The 25538-nt window shown below is 45.9% G+C and overlaps 1 protein-coding gene across 1 annotated transcript in view; it reads right to left on the bottom strand.

Moving 5' to 3' along the window:
- Positions 1–5564: 5564 nt before the first annotated feature.
- LOC139259438 (Krueppel-like factor 7) overlaps positions 5565–25538 on the bottom strand; it is a 93806-nt gene continuing 73832 nt past the window's right edge. Inside the window, exons 3-4 of the mRNA XM_070874910.1 lie at positions 12765–12888; positions 5565–7746 (exon numbers count right to left, since the gene is read on the bottom strand). Coding sequence (XP_070731011.1) covers positions 7695–7746; positions 12765–12888 — 176 coding nt within the window. The 3' untranslated portion in view covers positions 5565–7694. The remainder of the gene's footprint in view (positions 7747–12764; positions 12889–25538) is intronic.

Here is a 25538-nt window from a genome sequence, read left to right as displayed (position 1 = left end):
ACGCTTTTCCTATATTACAAGTGACTAAACTTCAAAAAGTACCTCATTGGCTGTAAAGCACTTTAGGAATGTCGTGAGGTCGTGAAAGGTGCTCTATTTCTTTAACCCTTTCCATGGTTCTAATATTCTTCCTATAATGGGGAGCCCAGAACTTTATCCCAATACTCCAACTGTGGGCCTAACCAATATTTTGTACATATTCAACATCACATCCTTACAATTACAGCTAGGCTGTTCAGGGGTGATCTCAGGAAGCACTGCTTCACATAAAGGGTAGTGGAAATCTGGAACACTCTCCTCCAAACAGCTATTGAGGCTGGGGATCAATTGAAAATTTCAAAACTGGGACTGATTGATTTTAGGTAAAGGTTTTATGGGATACAGTACCAAGGCGGGTAAATGGTGTTAATATGCAGAGATGTTATGATCTAACTGAATGGTGGAACAGGCTCAAGGGGCTGAATGGCCTACTTCTGTTCCTGTGGTCTTTTTGTTAGACATGTTTTGTTTGAGTTACCTCAACACATTATCTGGACATCAAGACTGTTCGCACCAAGAGTTAAACTGACAGACATTTCAACAGGAGAGGTTGTAGCATTGTTTGCATTTTTTTTTAATTAAGTGTTCATAAATTGCACACATCAAAATAAAAAAGGACACAAGCCATATATCCCAGGCCGAGCATATTCTACTGTATTCTACACATATTACATTCTTAAATAAAAATGCTCCACATAACAAATTTTGCATAGATATCTTACAATACCAATTTAAAAAAGAATTAGGAAACAGACCAGTAACAAAAATAAATTTTTCTTCTGTTAATAATTTTGTAACATTAACATACTACCATCATATAATACAAAGAATATTTTTCCTTAAGACTCTTTGTACAGTAAAACTGACAAACAGCAGAACAGAAAAGAACAAAAAGAAAAAGGAAGAGAAAGGAAAAAAAAACAAAAAACACAAAAAATTCAAGGGCAGGCGTGTGGAATTCTGAGAAGGCCTGAGAAATGGCATCTTGCTCATTCAACATCTATTCGTTTGCACTGAGCCCGATATGGATTTCCAATATCTCTCCCTCCCCTTAAACCATCATCTTATCCTATTAAGATTTCTGGCAGACAAGCCAGTTTTCTGTACCTAACCCTGTTGAGGCCCAGAACTTGACAATTGAATATGTGCGAATTCAAAAAGCAAATACATGGAGAATCGGGGTGGGGGGGTGGGGGGGGGGTGGTGAATGACTGGAATTAGCGGGGGTGGACGGGTGTGAATGACTGGAACTCGGAAGGAGGGCTGAAATTTCACTGGGCCTTTCCAAGCTAAGATTTGGGGTAATTGGACAGCAAACGTTGCACAGCTAATGGGCATCACGCACCCCAGTGATAAACAAAAGGTTGGCTGATATCCTACAGTTATATAGTTAGGAGAAGTCCCTTCCCCTTCCTTCCGTTAAAAAAAAGTAAATTATTTCAACTGTTATATGTGGGAGAGGGTACACGATAAGTCAGAGGAGGGTTACCATGGAAAAAAGGGGGGCGGGTACATGAGAAGCTCTACAGCTCCAGTAACCTCCATCACCATGGGGTCATCGCTAGATACTCATAGGGATGCCAACTCTCCCAGTCACTTAATTGTAAAGCAATTCCGCCAAATCACAGGTCAGATGATCAGATTTCCAAACTAATGCCCCTCGCCCCCTCTCAACATACGCACACAGAGACACACATAAAAAAAATATTTTAAATTAAGCAACAGGACAGAGAAGCAGAAAACAGAGAGGGGGTGGGTCAGAGTGGAGTATGTACCCTGTATAGAACTGACCCCTACCCCACACCAATAAAAGACCCACAATTAAACAGCGGAAAGACATGGTTATATTTCATCCCTTGGCGGTAATGTGATCAGGTAAGTTGGAGTATATGGGCCTTGAAAATCTGCACCTCAGTACTCTGGAGATACTTTGTTAGATGGACATTTACCTGTGAAAGTTCCAATAGGGTCCCTATGGTTACAATAAAGTACATACTGGGCTTGGTGTTATAGACTAAGCCAAGAAACTTGGAGGGAAGAGGTAGAAAGGGGGAAATCAGTCTTTATATATGAATATAATAATTGCTCTCAATTAAAAAGCTTGCAAACTGTGATCATTACAATCACAAAAGTTCACCCCCCACCACTGCAATGGTTTCTTCAAATGCATTTCAGCCCCTCTGCCAGGCCTCTCCCACCATCGCTCTAACTAGCTGCCGAGAAGCTGTACCACTGCTACCCGGGGAAAAGATGACGTGTCAGCAGTCCCCACCCACCCCACTTCGCCATTCTTTCCAATGTGAGGGAAGAATAAAGCGCCCCATGATTGAAACTGGGACCTCGCCATGTGGGAGTGGGACAAGGCACTAGGGTTGCAAACCTTCCAGGATTGTCCTGGAGCATCTGGAAATTAAAGATTAATCTCCAGGACACTGCTGCGAGCAACCCAGAAGAAAAATCATTGGAGCATTAATAAAAATGTTTCTTTAAAAACTTTTCTCTGAACACTTGTTTATTTGGTTATAAAAGGCTGTTTGACTGACAGTCAAGAACCATCCAATCGGGTAACGAAGAGTCTGCTTATTTTCCGATTGGTATGGGAAAGTGGTACACCGCGAGGATGGAAGCATCGGGCAACCAATGGTAGGAGTGTGGGGGCGGGGTGGTTGGTGGTAGGTGGTCAGGTGGTCAGGTGATGATACCTCCAGGAATATGTAGGACAAGAGTTGGCAATCCTACATTGTCACATTCAGTGACACTGCTATGCAAAACTAGTTTAGTATTTTAATTCTAGTGGAAGCCAGTCACACTCTCTGAAAACTCCCCAGTTAATGGCAACCCCTTCCACCCCCCCCCCCCGAACACGTTAAGTGGACTGTATGAGCTCTGAAAATGCAAACTAGTCTAAATCCAGTCCTTTCAACTATATGATGGGCACTTACACTGTGATGAGTTAAACACCACAATTATTGCCTTTGGATCCATTTACAGCACATCTTTCAGGCTGAGAGGAATGTGAACCAATATAGTCCAGTGATCTCCGATCTGGAGGTGAAATATGTCATATCGATCACACCATAAAGCAGGAGCCATGGGGTTTATCCCCTTAACAATCAAAACCCTACAACATCTTGAAAGCTTCTCTGTCCCAACTATCTCATAGGTTACCATGAATTGTGTGGGAGAACCAAACAACCGGAGTGGGCAGAGACCATTCAGAGTGTCTGCAAGGGTTGAAGGAGCTTGGAAAGTAATTACAAATAATTCTTGTAAATGTGATTAGTGTTGAGGTGGGGGGGGGGGTGGGGGGAAGATATCATTGTGCTGAATGGACTAATGACATTGTGATAGACTGAACTCTTGCCCCCCACTCCTCACGTTACAGATTTGTGTTGGGTTCAATGCAAGATCAATAATCAGGAACGGCTGTGACTTAAGACTAGAGACTGAGATATGGAGCTAGCTTAGGAGCAGGACTTTGCTGGTGACTGGAATGTTAAGTGATGGAGGAGGGATGAAGAAAGTTTCATTGATAAGTTTCCATTAATGGGATATGGCAGTGAATAACCCAGTCTTCAGCCGTGATAAAAGGTAGAGGACCTATTGGCACAATTGATATTTCCACAACAAAACATTTTTTGAACCAGAATAGCCAAGAAATCACGAATGCACATCAGAGCTCTGATTATCACTCTCCCTTCTTGACCCCACCCCAAAAAATGTTTCCGTCGTCAAATTTAAGATGCAAGTTTCCGCTGACCAATTCTCTGGATGTGCTCAGAATCTATGTTCAGAAATTTCTGCATCTCTCAATGGTAGTGCCCTTGTTACCAAGTTTGTTTCATTGTTTTGTTGGCACTGAATGCTGTCTGTTGGCAGTCTTGGTGCACAGACTTGGATGAATAATATCATCTGAATTTATGCCAATACTATTGATTGCTAATGCACAGGAGAGGAAATAGGCCAATTACAGCTTAAAAGTGGTTAAGCTGGTTAGTATGGGAACCAAAATCTAACTACTTGAATGGACATTTTAAACTCGTGACAGACTTTGGATCCAGCTATTTGACTGACTATTTGATATCGGAGTTATCCAATCAAACGCTTGGATGGATTTAGTTCCTAAACCCATCTAGAAGGACATACTAAGCGTCAAGTGCATTGATCAACCGGTTCAAGAATGGCCTGGATTTAACATCCCAAAAAAAAGACGCACAGGTCACGAAAGATTAAACTGCTGCAAGGAGGCAAGATTGGGGAAGAGTGGGGAGCAAACAGGGCCAGGGCATGAAGGGATGTAGAACTGACAGACCGTTCATTTCTGTCCAAACTAGCAGTGTCTGCAAATCATCGCCAAAGACTTTTCAGTAAATCCTACAAGAAGTTTGGGACATCTTTTTGACCTAGCTGTCTCTTGGGCAATAGGTTATTGTTATTTTGACAGAACATAGCAGGAAAAGAAAACATATGGCAGCAGAGAGAGATAATGTTAGAGAGAGAGAGAAAGAAAAAGGAGAGAGAAAGAAAAAGGAGAGAGAGAGAGAGAGAGAGAGAGAGAAAAAGAGAGAGAGAGAGAGAAAAAAAGAGAGAGAGATCACAATAAATATTCAATTTATACAATATAATAAACATTGGAGTTGATTCTCGGGCCACTGAAAATGTCAGTGAAACAGTTCTAACCATTGTTCATCTGAAACAAAGTGATACTTTCAAAACAATATATATATATTAAAAAAACTAGCCTGTACGGATTTATTCAGCTAATTGGGAGTCACCAATGGGCTATTGGAGTGTAAATTATAAAAAAAATTGCCAGCATATTTTTTTCATGTAGTTCGCACCAAATGACTCTCCCACCCTCCCCACCTTAAACAAATCAAGTCATCGAGAATGGACTATGCTCAGAAGGATTAATAATGATAAACCAAACTGGGATTCAACCAGGTGCGTTCTTAACTGTTTGACAGTCACCGTACTTCCAAACTGATTGGCCAGGCCAAGAATGGTCGAGTGTTTCAGACGAGTTGGATGGGAAACAACGATGGTCACGCAGTGCCGTGTAGGTCGATGCTTCCAAGGACATGGGGCAGCAGTTAGGATGATCAATGCGTGGGCCAGCATCTACATAAGGCACAATTCTCAGTGAGCCAGGACCTGTTCATACTCTCATTGGTTGCACTAGGCAAGTGTATGGTGCTGGGTTGCGTCGAGTCTTTTTTCAAAGCCATGGTAAACCACCAGTAATCGCGCCGTGTGCTGCCAATATTGGAAGTTGGCGGCAATTTGTTTTGGGGCAACAAAGTAAAGCTGGTCAATAATAATGAGCAATTCATGGGTGGCAGCCTGGATATTCGGCAGCTATAGACAACTATTGATGCAACTGGGCTTACTCAAACACTTGCATGAACTTGGAGATAGAAGACCATTTCAGTAATAGTGTAAAATAAATACGTTAATTGTTAAACGTTACTCGCATCGACACATTCCTTTCCTCATTCAACCCCTCCCGCCCTTCCCTCTCTTTTCTTTTTTGTTTTAAAGGCTGCCAGCTCCAAGCGCCCTCTTTCCAGGTTAGTCTGGGCCTACCATACACTTTTGGTCAATGTTGTCTATCAATTTATTGGATGGAAATGTGCAAGTCAAAACATATTCTTCACCCACCATTGCCCTCCCATAGAGCTCTCCATTTCTATGAGGTACATGGCCAATTGGTCCACTTGAGAAGGGACTGTGGCAGCTAGGCTGGAATGACAGGCCGACTCAAATGTGAAGCCATCTAGTTGGCTAGATTTCTATATACACACATTACCCATGGCCCTACTCATTGGCAGGTTGCATCCTCACCGGATACATGAATTGGCGTCTTTCTGTAAATCTCCCACCTCTCCTTCCCAAGTCCAATGTAATGTGACCAGAACACAGTGTACCTTCAATGCCAATCCCAACATGGCTAACCCATTCCAAGGAGTTGCATAGAGGTGGGTAAGTCAGATGTATCCCATGTCAAGGCCAAGCCTCGTTTAAATCATGAAGGGCAATTCACATGGGGATGTTGAAAGTCACTGTGTTTCCTTCCACAATAATGGAGTCGGGAGCAGCAGACATCTGCCAGTGGCTGCATATCAAACTGCAAATTCCTCTAGTCCTCTGAACCTAGAGCCAAACAAAATCTTGACTATCACGGAGGTGAGTGAAGTGGTTAAACTGAGCTGTGTTGCCATGATAATTCTCGGTTAAATAAATAATATATATATATATTTTTTTTTAAAAAGAAGAGTTAGTGGTGCTCTTTATACGTCTGCCCCAATCTTTGGTTTGTCTTGTTGGCCTCGAACTGTGCACTGAGAGCAGACAAGGTAGTCAGCTGGAGGGTGGCTTAGCTTGGCCCTCCTCGGCGTTGCCCAGGAAACCAAGCCAGTGGAGATGCATCCTCCAGAGAAAGAGAACAAAAAGGCTGAAAGTCATTGGCCTGTATCGACCCGCGCATTAATTGCGCGCTCAGGTGCGCAGTATAGCTTTACAATGGGGAGAACGTATGACTACCGAAAGGGAGGAGAGTGATTTCACTGACTTTAAACCAAATTCATCTAGTTACCATTTCCATAGGCTCCTAATACACAAGGAAGGTCAATTTAAATATCGCCATTTACAAACAGAATGGTTAGAGTCAAGCTGACGTGGAGGTGGAAATCTCCCATGAGCCTTTTCAGCAAAATAAATCCTCCTCTCACCCCGCCCCCACACCCCGAAGTTCATTCAATCAACCTATGTAGACAGGATCCAAGCTAACCGTTTATAAATTAGTCAATTCACATCTATTCGAGTCCAGTTCAGCAGAAAAAGTTTTGGGAGGAACATGTTTAAAGGATGCAGCCAACTCCCGCAAGCCTTGCTGCAGTTCCTTTGGGCCTGCTCAAAATGGTGCCAGCGGCCACCAACCTTTCTAGTGCGCGTGGCGAGCCGCTGGGTGCGTGCGAGAAAGGGGTAGAAAAGAGGACAGGGCACGTCAGCAACCATTTGTTCACGTTGTTCAAACTTCACCACTTAGGGTGTCCTCTTCAAAAAGAGAAGCGGGTGTTCATTCTGCACTGTCCTGCTCTGTTAAAAAAAGTCACATAGCTACAAGAGCCAAAAAAGGCCCACAACAGGTTGGCATTGGGTGTCCCTGATGATCGCCTGGTTGCACGTTATAGAAATGCAGCACTGAGTTCTGACCACTGTTTACTTCTACCTGCAGGTTGTCTCAACTTGTTGGCCTGAGAATATGGAGATTATGCCAGGTGGGAGTTGGAATCCAAAATTGGAAGGCCAATTGATTTACGAGTGGACCAACTGTTCTCACTGTCAAGGCTTGGAAGGTGGTCTCAAGTTTGTAATCCCCTTTGGTTTCCACGGCAACAGAAATCCAAATGCGATTTCAATCAGCAATCGTTTGGCAGTGGCTAACTGACCGATAGACTGGGTAAGGCATGACCAAGAGATAGAGTGCGTGTGTATACATCGATAGAGAGAGTGTGCGTGAGCGCAAGAACGTGTATGCACACATGCTCACTGCAACAATGGCAACAAGTCAACCACATTTCTGTGCTCTTTAGAAACAGGTCCTTCCCCCGCTAACAGTCATGCCATGGTGTTGTGTGGATTGGTCTCTTCTCTCAAACGTGTCTCTTCATGTGAAGAGCGAGGTGATCAGATCGGGAGAAACACCTGAGAAAAGAAAATTGATCCATTAAAATGCGAACCACCCAAAAAGTGTGCGTATTTCACTGTATTGCCCCAAGCATCCAGGTTCACCCAAAAAGGGCAGTCATCTTTTTTCTTCCCATACAAAAAGCAGCCATTTCATCCCTCTCTGCAGCCGGGTGATTTATTCCAGAATTTCCTGATAAATATTTTTGGGAGAATTTTGCATAAATCAAAACCAAGCGGTCTGAGAGACAGGAACTGAAATGTATTTCCCTTTCTTGCATCCCTAGGTAGGACTCCAGGATTGCCTTGGAGTCTCCAGGAATTAGAGATTAACCTTCTGGACACTGCTGAGAGCAAAAACCTGGGAGAAAAATCATAGGGCATTAAAAAGACTTTTAAAATTTTCTTTGGACACTTTTAATTTATTAGTTATATAAATATTGTAGATTGGAAACAAGGCTGTTTTACTGGGCAGGGCGGTTGGAGGTGGGAGAGCATGTGATGAAACCTCTAGGAATACATCCAATCAGAATTGACAACCTTATCTCTAGGTCAGATTCAGAGTAAAATATCTTCTGCTCTGCCCCAACAACATGCCTGTATCTTGGACTCAATAAAATATCCTTACACTGCACAGAATATGACATTTCTATTGCAATCCTCTCCGAGATATAATTGAAGGCCAAATCAGAGAGTTTTGCAATGTGGACCTTAGTTCCAAAGGTTCCAAATTTGTTTCATAGTGATCCTTCAAAATTAGCAGGGATTACAGACTGTGTGAGACATCAGTTCGCACGGGACACAAATCCAGGTCCGAGAATTACTATTTTTTGACAATTTTGCTCCTCTCAAGGTATTTATACCTGATTGAATATGGTTTCACAAGCATCAGATGACACTGTACTGTACCACACTCAAAGCATTCATGAGCCTCAATGATGATTAACATCAGCAGTATATTTAGGTTGTACCTGACCCTACCTTCACCAACCAATGCCTATCCACATCCAATTTTGAGCTGAAATCATCAGGACCAGTTTACTGAATAAGTGTTTCTCCTCTTCTTCGGGAACATTTGGGGGTGGGGCATCAAGTTCCACAACTCCTGTCCAAACCACAAACCAACGGCCTGGGTCCGTGGGTAATGTTCAGGAGTTGAAGCTTTGGCTAAATTCCCCCATCCCCTTTCAAACTGAGCTGCACTGAGGGCCACTGCAACTCTGCTGACCAGAGAGCTGGGAGCATGTCCGACCTGATCCAGCATCAGTGAGATCATTTTGTGAGGTATTTTAAAAAATATACAACTTTTATTTAATGACATAAGCCATTACAATACACCTCGAGGTAATGAAATAACATTCTTCGAATGCTTCTCTCATATATAAGATTCACAATCGGAACACTTCACAAGATAATTACGGATGAGGAAGCCCATCACAGTCTACTCCCCCCAGAAAGACCCCAAGGCTCCCCCTCCCCCATTGTAGCATCCAAGTTTAACAGGGGTGTCGCCTCCACTACACTATCTGGAGATTCATTCCAAGTATCGATCACTCTTTGAGATCAGTCTTAGATTTCCCGCTTGATGGTTTGAATCTGTTGTCCCCTTGTCCTAGTCCTAGTCTCACAATTATATAGCTTTCCCATATTATTTACTATCTTATAAACCTCTACAAGATCACCAAACAGATGGCACTTATTAAGAGCAAAAAGCCCCAAGTCTTTCCGCATAACTCATGGCCCTTCTCTACACGATCTCCCTTGTGTCTCAGTGGCCAGATCTGGACCCAATACTCCAGGTGCAGACTGACCAGAACTGGGCACAGAATTCAAGGTGTGGTCCAAGCAGAACTGGGCACAGTACTCCAGGTGCGGTCTGACCAGAACTGGGCACAGTATTCATGGTGTGGTCCGACCAGAGCATTGTACCAATGGTACAATTAACTGGATGTCTTCATAACTGAGTGTCAGCCGTGGTTCAGTTGTTAGCACTTTTGACATTTGAGTCAGAAGGTTATGGATTCAAGTCCCACTCCAGAGGCTTGTGCACAAAAATCCAGCACAATATTCCCAGTGCAGTACTGAGGGAGTGCTGCACTGTCAGAGGTGCCATCTTTCAGATGAGATGTTAAACTGAGGCCCCATCTGCTCTCTCAGGTGGATGTAAAAGATCCCATTGCATTATTTTGAAGAAGAGCAGATCAGTTCTCTCCGGTGTCCTGGTCAATATTTATCCTTCAACCAACATCACTAAAGCAGATTATCTGGTCATTATCACATTGCTGTTTGTGAGAGCTTGCTGTGTGCAAATTGGCCGTTGCGTTTCTTACATTACAATAGTGACTACACTTCAAAAGTAAAATGCTTTGGTCATGAAAGGCGCTGTATAAATTAAAGCTCTTTCTTTTCTAAAAAGCAGGATAGCAATCCCACAATGGCCGTGTAGCCCAAGTGATATGGTTTTGATTCCCAGTCTGTGATGGGTCAATGAAGCCCAGCCAGGGAAGTAACAAGAGGCCAAGAATCCTGCTAGGAAGGGAGCATATGCAGGATATTGGGCAAGGACAGGGTTGAATAACCTCCACAAGAGTAAGATACAGGGGAGCTGCCTGTTCACGTGGAGTTATACACTAGGAGAAGTCAGAGACTTGGGAGATGAGAGAGAGACAGAAAAAGGTGAGAACTGAGAGAGAGAGATAAAAGGAGAGAGAACAGAGAGAGAGACCAGAGAGAGACCAGAGAGAGAGAGAGAACAGAGAAAGAAACAGAGAGAGAAGAGAGAGAGGCCAAGTCCACCCTCAGCCAGTGTTCACACACTCACACTTCCAATAGGCATCTCAGCAATCAGGTGAGGGAACCCTGCCCAATTTGACCATAACTAACCCAGGAGCCCTCTGCATATATGAGAGTGCGATAAGCCGACAGACAGACAGAGTGAGGCGGACAGAAAGCAAGAATCAGTGATCGAGATAGTGAAAGAGTCAAAGAGAAAATGAGTGAGAAAACGTGAAAGGAGAGTGAGAGAAAGCGAGCGAGAGAGCATCAATGGGAACTAGAACGTGTGCGAGAGAGAGAGAGAAAGACAGATAAGGACAAGCAAAGGACAGACAACCAGGAAATGTAGGAGCATTTTTTCCGTGAGTCTGTGTGTGTTGGGTGAAAGTGGCAGGTGGGTGGTGATCTGTTTAGCAGATGGCACCATGAGCAGGTGTATATGTGGCTCCTCACCAGCTGGCATGCCGACTGCAATCAAACTGCCAGTGGGACATCTGATCGGACCCACTCCTCTACAGTCACTCCACCACCCCTCCCCCCAACCTGGCCTAGCAAGACACATCGGCACCTGATTAAGTTATTAGACCGAATTAATGAGAAGCTGCACAGTTGTCGGCAGGGAGCACACACTACACAATGCAGCCTGCCAGTTCGGAGCTGCACTCATGCCTTCATTAACTGAGCTAAGCTAATGGGAAATAAATGACAGTGCAAGATGGGAAGAGTCAATAAATTATTCATAATCGCCCCCTCGCAAAACAGCCCCACAGGCAGTTGTTAGATCTATACAGACAGAAAAGAGATCAATACCAAGAGCACGTGAATGAAAGAGAAGCGAGAGAGACACACACAGAAAGATTATGAATAAGGCAGAGAGATAGAGAGAGAGAGAGAGAGAGAGAGAGAGCGATAAAAAAATTGGGTAAAGTCAGACAGAGACCAGTGGGCTGGAGAAAGCCAGACACAGAAGTGTGGCATACTGGAGAAGCCATTGGCCAACTGATTTTCTGGCACAATGCCACTGGAAGGCTCCAAGGTGTCGGAATTGGGCAGCCAGCCAGTCTAATAAAAATACTGCTCATTAATGCTCTGATAATGTGCCGGCAGCTTATTTACTGCATCTCGTTTTCTCCTCACATTTGTGGAGCATAGAGGGGCAGAGATCCAGGACAGCTCCAATTTGGATTCCTGGATTGAACCTGGAGTCTAAAAGGAGCCTGTAGCTCTGGCATGGCCCTGCCAGGTGATACCCACAGCCCGGTTAGGAGCAGAGCGTAGTTGAGTCCAACTTGAAAGCTCCACCGTAGAACAGCAAACGGACGACTGGGGACCAGTTTCAGACAGAACCAGGCAGACAGGCTGGAGCCTGTCACACTAATCGACTGGCTCCAAAGGATGTCTCTACAGCAGAGGGGGGGGGGGGGGGAGGGAAAGAGAGAGTTCCTTCAACTCCGTTAATTGGAATAGGCCACTTGGATCTTCTCTTAAGAGTCCAAGTACTGAGGTGAAGACTGTGAATCCCAAGCCATCCCACTCCACATGCTAAGAGACCCACTAGCCCGCTGACATTATCGCCAATTCAAAAGGATCAATGCCAGTATTGAGACACCACTGATATAGGGTTGCCAACTCTGGTTGGACGTATTCCTGGAGGTTTCATCACATGACCTCCACCCATCAATCGCCCTGTTCCCACTTCCCGTCATTGGCCACCTAACATGTCCATCCTCACGGCGCCCGGCCGATTGGAAGGCAAACAGACTCTTCCTTACCCAATTCGACGCTTCTTGAGCGCCAGTCAAACAGCCGTTCCTTTCCCAACCCCCACGTTTTTATACCTAACAAACAAAGGTGTTGAAAGAAAATGAATAATTTTATTTAAATGTTCCTCTGATTTTATCTCCTGGACTGTCTCTGAATGGCAGAGTCCATTGCAAACTATAATGTAGATAACTGGTCTGGACACTCTAGGATACAAATCAAGGAGCAACAGCAGGGGGCGTTACAGCACTGCGGACTGTATGAAGTTAAGGGAGCAAGCACTTCACAGCTCAATAGTTGGACAAACAGCCTTAGTCCCTACCCACCTTCTCTTCCCCCCCGCCCCCGCTCCCCCCTTCCACTTACCCCGCACCCTCCCCACCAATCTGGCATCCTGCCCCCCATTCCCCGCACCCAGCCCCTACATCACCGGCCCGAACCCACCAAACCCTGCCACACACAACTCCATGACGAGGGGGTGTATTTGTGTGGCACCTCACCTGTCGCAGTGGTTACATTTGAACGGCTTGGCTCCTGTATGTTTCCGGTAGTGCCGGGTAAGCTCGTCGCTTCGTGCAAAACGCCACTCGCAACCTTCCCATGAGCACTTGTAGGGCTTCTCACCTGCAAGGGAGGCAATCCAGAAAAAGGGTTTATCCAAGTAGGCAAATTCTGCAATTAATCTCATCCAGAATAGAAGGTTATTACAGAGGCGCCATCAGAATATCATCCTGGGTCTACAGTACATTGCACCAGAATATAGTCCTGGGTCTACACTACACACCAGAATATAGTCCTGGGCCTACACTACACACCAGAATATAGTCCTGGGCCTACAGTACATTGCACCAGAATATAGTCCTGGGTCTACACTACACACCAGAATATAGTCCTGGGCCTACACTACACACCAGAATATAGTCCTGGGCCTACACTACACACCAGAATATAGTCCTGGGCCTACACTACACACCAGAATATAGTCCTGGGCCTACACTACACACCAGAATATAGTCCTGGGCCTACACTACACACCAGAATATAGTCCTGGGCCTACACTACACACCAGAATATAGTCCTGGGCCTACACTACACACCAGAATATAGTCCTGGGCCTACACTACACACCAGAATATAGTCCTGGGCCTACACTACACACCAGAATATAGTCCTGGGTCTACAGTACATTGCACCAGAATATAGTCCTGGGTCTACAGTACATTGCACCAGAATATAGTCCTGGGTCTACAGTACATTGCACCAGAATATAGTCCTGGGTCTACACTACACACCAGAATATAGTCCTGGGTTTACACTACACACCAGAATATAGTCCTGGGCCTACACTACACACCAGAATATAGTCCTGGGCCTACACTACACACCAGAATATAGTCCTGGGTCTACAGTACATTGCACCAGAATATAGTCCTGGGCCTACACTACACACCAGAATATAGTCCTGGGTCTACACTACACACCAGAATATAGTCCTGGGTCTACAGTACATTGCACCAGAATATAGTCCTGGGTCTACACTACACACCAGAATATAGTCCTGGGTTTACACTACACACCAGAATATAGTCCTGGGTCTACAGTACATTGCACCAGAATATAGTCCTGGGCCTACACTACACACCAGAATATAGTCCTGGGTCTACAGTACATAGCACCAGAATATAGTCCTGGGCCTACACTACACACCAGAATATAGTCCTGGGCCTACACTACACACCAGAATATAGTCCTGGGCCTACACTACACACCAGAATATAGTCCTGGGCCTACACTACACACCAGAATATAGTCCTGGGTCTACACTACATTGCACCAGAATATAGTCCTGGGTCTACAGTACATTGCACCAGAATATAGTCCTGGGTCTACAGTACATTGCACCAGAATATAGTCCTGGGTCTACACTACACACCAGAATATAGTCCTGGGCCTACACTACACACCAGAATATAGTCCTGGGTCTACAGTAGACAGCACAATGAAATTTCAACATCTTCTATGCAAGAAATCCAAAATCCACATCCTAAAAAGTTAATTCCTGTCTGAAATTTAAACCACCAATAGACAGCATCTATTTTTTGAATTGGCCTCCAACTGCCCTACAGGAGTGTGAAAGTAGGCAATGCTATAAAATGTTCCTTTTCTCTTTTTATTCCACTTGAATTGCCTCCCCTAAATCAACCTGTTTGTCCGAGGGAAGAAAATGAAACTGGCCGCAACTAGCTGAGAAGCAGAGGCTGGTGCTTTGACGAATTAAGCAGGCCAATGTTCTTAAGCAACCCAAGGGGTTCATTTGGCCAACAATGGAGGTGGTTATTGCAGTGGCAGATAAGGAGACCCTCAAAGAAAGGGAAAGAATGACTTGTATTTATTTGGCACCATTCACAACCACAGAACATCACAAGATGTTTTACAGCCAATGAAGTACTTTTGAAGTGTAACCACTGTTGCAATGTAGGAAACACAGCAGCCAATTTATGCACAGCAAGATCCCACATACAGCAATGAAGTACTGACCAGCCAATCTGTTTTAGTGATGTTGGTTGAGGGATAAATATTAGCCAGGAGACCGGCGAGAACTCCCCCACTCTTCTTCGAAATAGTAGCGTGGGATGTTTTACATCCACCTGAGAGAAGACGGGGCCTCGGTTTAACATCTCATCTGAAAGCCAACTGATCAAACCGAGCAAATTTGCATAGGGTAAATAAGATCAGAGAGTTAAACACGTGGCTCAAAGACTGGCGTGGGAGTAAGATGTTTTGTTTCATAGGACACTGGCACCAGTACTGGGGTAAGAGGGAGCTGTTCCGTTGGGACGGGCTTCACTTAGACCGTGTTGGGACTAGGGTCCTGGCGAATCAAATAACTAGGGCTGTAGAGAGGGCTTTAAATTAATGAAATTCAGAGCATGCCAGGAAGGGATAGAATGTATAAACATAAAGGTAAATCAGAAAGTGAGGTCAAAGCAGGAAAAAAATTGTAAAATCTCAAATTTAAAAGCTCTTTATCTGAATGCATGTAGCATTCACAACAAAATAGATGAGTTGACGGCACAAATAGAGACAAATGGGTATGATTTGACAGCCATTACAGAGATGTGGTTGCAAGGTGACCAGGACTGGGAACTAAATATTCAGGGGTATTTGACAATTCGGAAGGACAGACAGAAAGGAAAAGGAGGCGGTGTAGCTCTGTTAATAAAGGATGAGATCAGTGCGTTAGTGAGAAACAATATTGGCTCAGAAGATCAAGATGTTGAATCGGTTTGGGTGGAGATAAAGAATAATGACCCCGAATTTCCCCAGCCGCTTAGAGTGGCGTATCTTGTGCGTCGACATCCTGGAGAGAAAAAAAGCGGCAAAAATCTACCTCTGAATTTGGCCGCTCCCTCGTCGTCCGGATCCATTGGCGTCGCGCAGCAGAGTCTGGGAGGGAGGGGGGGGAGGGGGGCGCGGCGGAGCTTCGGCAGTGGTGCAGGACTTGGACCCAGCGTGTTGTGCAGTGCCAGCAGGGGCACGCATGACTGTTTGAGTGTGTGCGCATGCGCAATGGGCGGTTCAGTCTGCGTGCGCAGTGTAACAGGAAGCTTGGCAATTGGCCAATTAAAGAGAGAGCGTCCTCAGAATAATTGTTTATGGAGCACATATAAAGGTGAGGTCTGAATATTGACTTTTGTGTGGCTGAGGGAGTGGAAAGGAGTGCTGGATAGGTGTAAGAGGGGTGTAAGTGTAATCTTTGAACATTACCTGCGTTTGAGTCCAATAGACGAATGGCGCAAGAGCGTGCAAGAAGAACCAAGAATTTCCTCCATGAGTAAGTGGAGAGATTAGTGACAGTTATTGAGGAGAAATGGCTGGAGCTGGATATCAGCAAGAGTGGTCCTTCAAAGGTCTCCCCCAAGGAAATGAGAAAAAGATGAAACTTCGTTGCCGAAGAATTCTCCGCTGGGGTCAACACCGCAAGATCTGGAAGCCAATGCAAGAAGAAATGGCAGGACATTGGTCAAGTAGTGAGTGTAAGTAATATCTTCATCTTTTAATTGAATTGCAGTGGAAAAATGTGAGCATCTGTATGTGTCCCACCCATCAGAAATGCACCATGTCTGACAATTAATATTTTCATCTTTGCAGAAGAAATTGGCCTACAAGAGGGAGAGAACTAGAACAGGAGGAAGTCCGCCAAATCTGCACCAACTGACACCCCTGGAACAGAGGGTTGCTGCCTTGCTGACTCGCTCTGGCAGAAAGATAAGCTCTTCACAAGCTGGACCCACACGCGAGGGTGAGGGTGAGTCATTAAAATGCATAGTGACCCTTCAAATCAACCTGCTAACTGGCCTGCTATGCGTGAGACTACTCATGCCACTCATCCTGCCCCCTCCTGTGTTGCTAACCATTTGACTGTTGTGTTGTCTTTTGCAGAAGACGACGACGACACTCCAGACCAAGGCGGGTGGGGGGGGAGGAGGGGTCCATGGAAATGTGTGCTCAGGAGAATGCTGACCGCGATATCAATCAGGACATATCACAGGGCATCACACTGCCAGAACCCTCCATGAGCTCCTCGGCAACCTTCCATGGGTTCACACCTTCCGAGGTCGCGGGTCCGAGTGGCGGTTGGGAAATGCATCTTGGGACACCCAGTCCCGCACTGTCCCAGCCTGCGCCTCGCACTGGAGGGGTGCCACTAGGCAGACCCACGGCGAAGGGAAGGAGAAGCCAATCAGTCTCTCCTGAGAGGCAGCCCTCGGCAGAAGTTAATCAGGTTTTTTCATTGGATGAGGAGACCAAAGCCCTCAAGTTCACTCGTGGTGGCCGGAGTGCGTGATGAGGTTGCCACACTATCGGGTGAAAACTAAGACGGGAAGTAAGGGCGGGCATTTCAGAGGGTGTGCAGACAATGGCAGATGCCATGAGGGAGCTGGCTTCTGCAATAAGGGCACAAAGACCGGAGACTCAAATGTCACTCCCACTTCACTCCATGCACCAGCTACGGGTCAGACCCAAGCCGGCCCCTCAACCCCCTCGATCACCATCACCGACCCTATAAGGAAGTGCACTTTCCCCGAGATGTGGGTGAGGGATGGGTGCAGACTTTCTTTCCTGTTGTGACTGTTGTTGTTGTTGGTATCGTTGAAGTGCATTGTTAAAATTCACAATAAAAGGTATTTTGCATCAAAACTGAATCATCCTCCATTAGGACCATGCAACATTTAGGGTCAACTGTAAAAAGTAAAAAATCCCTCACCCCCTACAGTCATGCGTACCTGCCACCCCTAGCTCTGGCAGGAGGGCTAGCCGGTGCGTTCTGCAGTCAGCAAGGTAGGACTAATCTATTTTCTGTAGCTGATTTATCTTTCATTTATTTGTGGTGATGTTGTGCAGCTGTTGTGCTAAAGATGTTGTAATGTTGTGCTGATGTGAAGGTCTTTAGAGCTTTGGAATCCTCTAACTCATCTTCCCCCCGCACCTCCCCCACCTCTATCTCTGGCTACCTGCACTGATTTCTTAAATGTAGGTAAGGTTTTTCTGTGCCTACAAAAGTGGCCACGTACACTGGCCTAAGTTAGTTTGGAGTAACTTTCAGCTGGCCAAATTTGCTTCTATGGCCAGAAGAGGTGTAAGTGGCTTGTCATGCCCCCTTTTGGAGAAAACAAATTAAACTAAAATAAAAACCTAATTAACTGACTTACATTGGAGCAAGTTAAATGGGGAAATTTGCGATTTTTAAGTTACTTCAAAAAAAGCTACTTACTCCAAAAATAACGGGGCAACTCTTGGGGAAATTTGGGCCCAATAAGGGAAAAAAGTCACTGGTGGACGTAGTCTATATGTCCCCTCACAGCAGCTACACTGTTGGACGGAGTATAAATCAAGAAATAACGGATTGGACCTAGCAAAGCAAATTGGCCAGGGTAGCCTTGAGGAAGAGTTCATAGAGTGTATCGGGATAGTTTCCTTGAACAGTACGTTGGGGAACCAACCAGGGAGCAGGCTGTTTTAGATCTGGTACTGTGTAATGAGACAGGATTAATAAACGCTCTCCGAGTAAAGGATCCTCTAGGAATGAGTGACCATAACATGATTGAATTTCAAATTCAGTTGGAGGCTGAGAAAGTTGGTTCTCAAACCAGTGTACTAAGTTTCAATAAAGGAGATTACAAAGGTATGAGGGCAGAGTTGGCTAAAGTGGACAGGGAAAATAGATTAAAGTATGGGACGGTTGATGAGCAGTGGCAGATATGAGGTATTTCATAACTCGCAACAAAAATATATCCCAATGAGAAGGAAAGACTGTAAGAGAAGGGATAACTATCCATGGGTAACTAAGGAAATAAGGGATGGTATCAAATTGAAAACAAGGGCATACAATGTGGCCTAGACTAGTGGGAGGCCAGAGGATTGGGAAACTTTTAAAAGCCAGCAAAGAACGACTAAAAAATGATAGAGAGGGAACAAAGATCTACAGGTACATAAAAAGGAAAAAAAAAAAGAGTGGCTAAAGTAAATGTTGGTACCCTAGAGGATGAGGCTGGGGAATTAATAATAGAGAACAGGGAAATGGCAGAAATGATGAACAAATATTTTGTATCGGTCTTCACAGCAAAAGACACTAAGAACATCCCAATAATGGATAATCAAGGGGCTATAGGGAGGGAAGAACTTAAAACAATTACGATCACTAATGAAGTAGTACTTGGTAAAATAATGGGACTAAAGGCGGACAAGTCCCCTGTACTTGATGGCTTACATCCTAGGGTCTTAAAAGAAGTGGCTGCAGAGATAGTGGATGCATTGGTCGTAATCGACCAAAATTCCCTGGACTCTGGGCGGTCCCAGCGGATTGGAAAACTGCAAATGTAACGCCCCTATTTTAAAAAGGGAGGCAGACAAAAAGCAAGAAACTATAGTTAGCCAAATTTCTGTCGTTGGGAAAATGTTGGAGTTCATTATTAAGGAAGCAGTAGCAGAACATTTGGAAAAGCATGATTCAATCAAGCAGAGTCAGCATGGTTTTATGAAAGCAAAATCATGTTTGAAAAATTTGCTGGAGTTTTTTGAGGATGTAATGAGCAGGGTGGATAAGGGGGAACCAGTGGATGTGATGTATTTGGTATTTGGATTTCCAGAAGGCATTTGACAAGGTGCCACATAAAAGGTTACTGCACAAGATAAAAGTTCACGACGCTGGGGTAATATATTAGCATGGATAGAGGATTGGCTAACTAACAGAAAACAGAGAGTCGGGATAAATGGGTCATTTTCCGGTAGGTAAACAGTGACTAGTGGGGTGCCACAGGGATCGGTGCTGGGTCCTCAATTATTTACAATCTATATTAATGATTTGGATGAAGGGACTGAGTGTAATGTAGCCAAGTTTGTTGATGATACAAAGATGGGTGGGAAAGCAAATTGTGAGGAGGACACAAAAAATCTGCAAAGGGATATAGACAGGCTAAGTGAGTGGGCAAAAATTTGGCAGATGGAGTATAATGTAGGAAAATATGAGGTTATCCATTTTGGCAGAAAAAATAGAAAAGCAAATTATAATTTAAATGGAGAAAAATTGCAAAGTGCTGCAGTACAGAGGGACCTGGGGGTCCTTGTGCATGAAACACAAAAAGTTAGCATGCAGGTACAGCAAGTGATCAGGAAGGCAAATGGAATGTTGGCCTTTATTGCAAGGGGAATGGAATATAAAAACAGAGAAGTCCTGCTACAATTGTACAGGGTATTGGTGAGGCCACACCTGGAGTACTGCATACAGTTTTGGTCTCCGTATTTAAGGAAGGATATACTTGCATTGGAGGCTGTTCAGAGAAGGTTCACTAGGTTGATTCCGGAGATGGGGGGGTTGACTTATGAGGATAGGTTGAGTAGATTGGGCCTATACACATTGGAGTTCAGAAGAATGAGAGGTGACCTTATTGAAACATATAAGATAATGAGGAGGCTTGACAAGGTGGATGCAGAGAGGATATTTCCACTCATAAGGGAAACTAAAACTAGGGGACATAGTCTCAGAATAAGCCAAATGGCCTACTCCCGCTCCTATTTCTCATGTTCTTATGATAAAGATAGTCTGGGTTACTACACAGAGTGTAGCGGCAACGGGCTGATGTCTCGCAGTATAAAAATACTTTTGCGCTTGTCAAATACTCCACAGGTGAGTGATTTTCTTCTGTGGATCAATGACTCATCACCTACTTGTCCTGTGGCGGTAATTTCAGGTCCCATTCATGAAAGAGCTTCTTGAACATTTTGATGCTTGGGGCATAATTGGAACATCAAAACCAGCAGTTGCTCGCGGTGTCTCACAATCCTCACCCAATATGATCAGTCAGAGTTGGGGCATGGGGCGGGGGTGGGGTGGGGTAAGGTGTCAGGGAAAAATTATTCTGCAACTATACTCAGTGCCATACAGCAATGGGGAACTAATTCACCATCCTTCAAGCATCTGGCACCAGTCACGGGCATCAGGCAAAGAGATGGAATTAGGCTGTAGGAAGGGGGTTTGAATCAAGGAGAGGAAAATATAGAAAAGGTCATCGTCTTTTTGCCCAGCCAGTATCAGACATGGCAAGATATGGAACCAAGGACTGGTAACATTTATGGACAAAACATTGTAATCTAATCAAATAAACTATTGTTTCAAATATTAGGTAAAAGAAAGCCTGGAGAGAAAGAGCGAGGGAGCGAGAGAAAGCGCGCGCACGCACGAGCGCGCGAGCGCGAGAGAGAGCGCGAGCGAAAGAGCGCGAGAGCGAGCAAGAGATCGAGCGAAAGAGCGCGAGAAAGAGCGCGAGAGAGAGCGAGCAAGAGAGCGAGCAAGAGAGCGAGCAAGAGCGAGCAAGAGAGCGAGCGAAAGAGCGCGAGAGAGAGCGAGCGAGAGCGAGCAAGAGCGAGCGAAAGAACGAGCGAAAGAGCGCGAGAGAGAACGAGCGAAAGAGCGCGAGCGAGCGAAAGAGCGCGAGAGAGAGCGAGCGAGCGAAAGAGCGCGAGAGAGAAAGAGCGCGCGAGAGAGAAAGAGCGCGCGAGAGAGAAAGAGCGCGCGAGAGAGAAAGAGCGCGCGAGAGAGAAAGAGCGCGCGAGAGAGAGAGAGAGAGAGAGAGAGAGAGAGAGAGAGAGAGAGAGAGAGAGCGCGCGCGAGCGAGAGAGAGAGAGCGAGAAAGAGCGAGAGAGCGCGAGAGCCAGCGCGAGAGAGAAAGAGCGCGAGAGGGAGAGAGAGACAGAGAAAGAGCGCGAGAGAGAGAGAGAGAAAGAGCGCAAGAGAGAAAGAGCGCGAGAGAAAGAGCGCGAGAGAGAAAGAGCGCGAGAGAGAAAGAGCGCGAGAGAGAAAGAGCGCGAGAGAGAAAGAGCGCGAGAGAGAAAGAGCGCGAGAGAGAAAGAGCGCGAGAGAGAAAGAGCGCGAGAGAGAAAGAGCGCGAGAGAGAAAGAGCGCGAGAGAGAAAGAGCGCGAGAGAGAAAGAGCGCGAGAGAGAAAGAGCGCGAGAGAGAAAGAGCGCGAGAGAGAAAGAGCGCGAGAGAGAAAGAGCGCGAGAGAGAAAGAGCGCGAGAGAAAGAGCGCGAGAGAAAGAGCGCGAGAGAAAGAGCGCGAGAGAAAGAGCGCGAGAGAAAGAGCGCGAGAGAAAGAGCGCGAGAGAAAGAGCGCGAGAGCGAGAGAGAAAGAGCGCGAGAGCGAGAGAGAAAGAGCGCGAGAGCGAGAGAGAAAGAGCGCCAGAGCGAGAGAGAAAGAGCGCGAGAGAGAGAGAGAAAGAGCGCGAGAGGGAGAGAGAAAGAGCGCGAGAGGGAGAGAGAAAGAGCGCGAGAGAGAGAAAGAGCGCGAGAGAGAGAGAGAAAGAGCGCGAGAGAGAGAGAGAGAAAGAGCGCGAGAGAGAGAAAGAGCGCGAGAGAGAGAGAGAAAGAGCGGAGAGAGAGAGAGAAAGAGCGCGAGAGAGAGAGAGAAAGAGCGCGAGAGAGAGAGAGAAAGAGCGCGAGAGAGAGAGAGAGAAAGAGCGCGAGAGAGAGAGAGAGAGAAAGAGCGCGAGAGAGAGAGAGAAAGAGCGCGAGAGAGAGAGAAAGAGCGGAGAGAGAGAGAGAAAGAGCGCGAGAGAGAGAGAGAAAGAGCGCGAGAGAGAGAGAGAAAGAGCGCGAGAGAGAGAGAGAAAGAGCGCGAGAGAGAGAGAGAAAGAGCGCGAGAGAGAGAGAGAAAGAGCGCGAGAGAGAGAGAGAAAGAGCGCGAGAGAGAGAGAGAAAGAGCGCGAGAGAGAGAGAGAAAGAGCGCGAGAGAGAGAGAGAAAGAGCGCGAGAGAGAGAGAGAAAGAGCGCGAGAGAGAGAGAGAAAGAGCGCGAGAGAGAGAGAGAAAGAGCGCGAGAGAGAGAGAGAAAGAGCGCGAGAGAGAGAGAGAAAGAGCGCGAGAGAGAGAGAGAAAGAGCGCGAGAGAGAGAGAGAAAGAGCGCGAGAGAGAGAGAGAAAGAGCGCGAGAGCGAGAGAGAAAGAGCGCGAGAGCGAGAGAGAAAGAGCGCGAGAGAGAGAGAGAAAGAGCGCGAGAGAGAGAGAGAAAGAGCGCGAGAGAGAGAGAGAAAGAGCGCGAGAGAGAGAGAGAAAGAGCGCGAGAGAGAGAGAGAGAAAGAGCGCGAGAGAGAGAGAGAGAAAGAGCGCGAGAGAGAGAGAGAAAGAGCGCGAGAGAGAGAGAGAAAGAGCGCGAGAGAGAGAAAGAGCGCGAGAGAGAGAAAGAGCGCGAGAGAGAGAAAGAGCGCGAGAGAGAGAAAGAGCGCGAGAGAGAGAGAAAGAGCGCGAGAGAGAGAGAAAGAGCGCGAGAGAGAGAGAAAGAGCGCGAGAGAGAGAGAAAGAGCGCGAGAGAGAGAGAAAGAGCGCGAGAGAGAGAGAAAGAGCGCGAGAGAGAGAGAAAGAGCGCGAGAGAGAGAGAAAGAGCGCGAGAGAGAGAGAAAGAGCGCGAGAGAGAGAGAAAGAGCGCGAGAGAGAGAGAGAAAGCACGAGAGAGAGAAAGCGAGAGAGAGAGAAAGCGAGAGAGAGAGAAAGCGAGAGAGAGAGAAAGCGAGAGAGAGAGAAAGCGAGAGAGAGAGAAAGCGAGAGAGAGATGAGCGAGAGCGAGAGCGAGAGCGAGAGCGAGAGGGAGAGAGAGAGCGAGAGCGAGAAAGAGAGCGAGAGCGAGAAAGAGCGCGAGAGGGAGAGAGAGAGCGCGAGAGGGAGAGAGAGAGAGAGCGCGAGAGGGAGAGAGAGAGAGCGCGAGAGGGAGAGAGAGAGAGCGCGAGAGGGAGAGAGAGAGAGAGAAAGAGCGCGAGAGGGAGAGAGAGACAGAGAAAGAGCGCGAGAGAGAGAGAGAAAGAGCGCGAGAGAGAGAGAGAGAGAGAGCGCGAGAGAGAGAGAGAGAGAGAGGAGAGAGAGAGAGAGAGCGCGAGAGAGAGAAAAGAAAAGAAAAAAAGGAGAGAGAGAGAGAGAGAGAGAGCGAGCGCTATTTCAGACAAAAGATTTTTCAGGCTGTCGAATTTAGTGCTTCCTTTCCTTCTCAGGAAAAGGAATACATTTCTTTTACAAATCAGATGATGAATGCAGTCAGGAAGCGCAGGTGCCAGACACTCCACCACTTGTGTGCCAGCTCCTTTAATTGGAGGGGTTCCCCCCCCACCCCTAACGAAGAACAGCAATAGAGCAGGCCCCAACACGCAGCCAGCCACACAGGCCCAGCCAATTACTGCTTCGTGCATGGTGCTGATGCAGTTGCCTAGCAACCCCCTGTCTGCCCATCCTCCACGAACACATCGACTGCTGCTCTGACTAATTACAGGCCGGGCTCTCTTCGCAATCCTTCAAACTTCTGTCATCAATCGAGTCCCGAAAGAGAGTGAAAGAGAAAAACAAAGCTTTCAATACCGCACTATAATTTGGTTTACAGCATATAAACATGTACCGGACGTTGACAAAATAAAATAAAAGGAGTAAAATTGCTGTTTGGTTTTCGCAAACCTTGAAAAATAAATTAATCCTAAGCATCCTCAATCAAATCTGACGTAGTCAAAAGTCACGCAGTTAGGACTCAACTGAGTTGTCAGGAATGTGCTTCAAGAAAGCATCAAATCATGAGCTACAGGTGTCTGAGCACAGGAGTGAAGACCAAGGGGATTATCAGTATACTGGAGTCCAAACTAGCTTTGCTAACAAAATAAAAGGTGCTTCCATTCCCCACTGTCCAGTGCAAGGAGCTTCCAGTCTCCAGTCTGAGGAAAGTCCAGTCTCTAGTCCACTTTCCTAGATCTCTCTCCACATCACGCACCACCTTCAGCAGTGAGAGCTTATTGCACATCTGAAATCATTAAGCCCTCCAGATCATGGGACGCAGGAGTTATTGAAAAACAAATTACTCATCGCGTCCAATTAAAATCTTCCAGATAGTTTTCGACATACCATTGACCCAGAGATAGGTCACTATCAACCAACATGCAGTAAAATAGGTTGTATTAATAAAGAGGCTTATTTGTACATCAAATCATCATTATCAACTGGTGTCCAGCAACATCATCACCGACCCCGAATATTTATATATTTGGAAAGTTCAAAGCACAGAGCTACGAGTGGAGTGAAAAGATGCGTTGTGCACTGCACGATAAAAAAACACAAGTGGATCTTCCGTGCCATTGCTCATGAGTAAAGAAAGAAAGCAAGTACTTGCATTTATAAAGTGCCTTTTATGACCTTGTGACATACCAAAGCGCTTTACAGCCAATGAAGTACTTTTGAAGTTTAATCACTGTTGTAATGTAGGAAATGCGGCAGCTGTTTTTGACATAGCCAGGTCCCACAAACAGTAACGTGACAATGACCAGATCATCTGTTTTAGTGAATGTTGATTGAGGGATAACTATTGGCCAGGGCACTGGGGAAAACTCCCCTGCTCCTCTTCAAACCGCCTCATGAGATATTTTACATCCACCTGAGGGGGCAGACGGGGCCTCAATTGAACGTCGGAGTGTGTCAGCCTAGATAATCCGCTCAAGTCCTTGGATTGGGACTTGAACCCACAATCTTCTGACTCAGATGCGAAATTGTTACCCATTGAGCCATGGTTGACAGTAATCGGAGGTCTGTAATCCTCCTCACCAGTGAAAAGCCATGTTTTTCTGGCAATTTTATCCCTAGGATTCAACATCAAGCCCTCCCAGGCAAGACACCTGGGTACAGACTACAGATCTGTCTACGCTGTCCCAAAGATGCATCTTAACCCCAATCACTAAACCAATGTGACCTCTCCATT

Source organism: Pristiophorus japonicus, chromosome 3 (assembly GCF_044704955.1).
Source record: "Pristiophorus japonicus isolate sPriJap1 chromosome 3, sPriJap1.hap1, whole genome shotgun sequence".
Taxonomy (NCBI): domain Eukaryota; kingdom Metazoa; phylum Chordata; class Chondrichthyes; family Pristiophoridae; genus Pristiophorus; species Pristiophorus japonicus.
The sequence above is the reverse complement of the archived record's forward strand: the minus strand, read 5'-3'. Positions and strand labels throughout refer to the sequence as shown.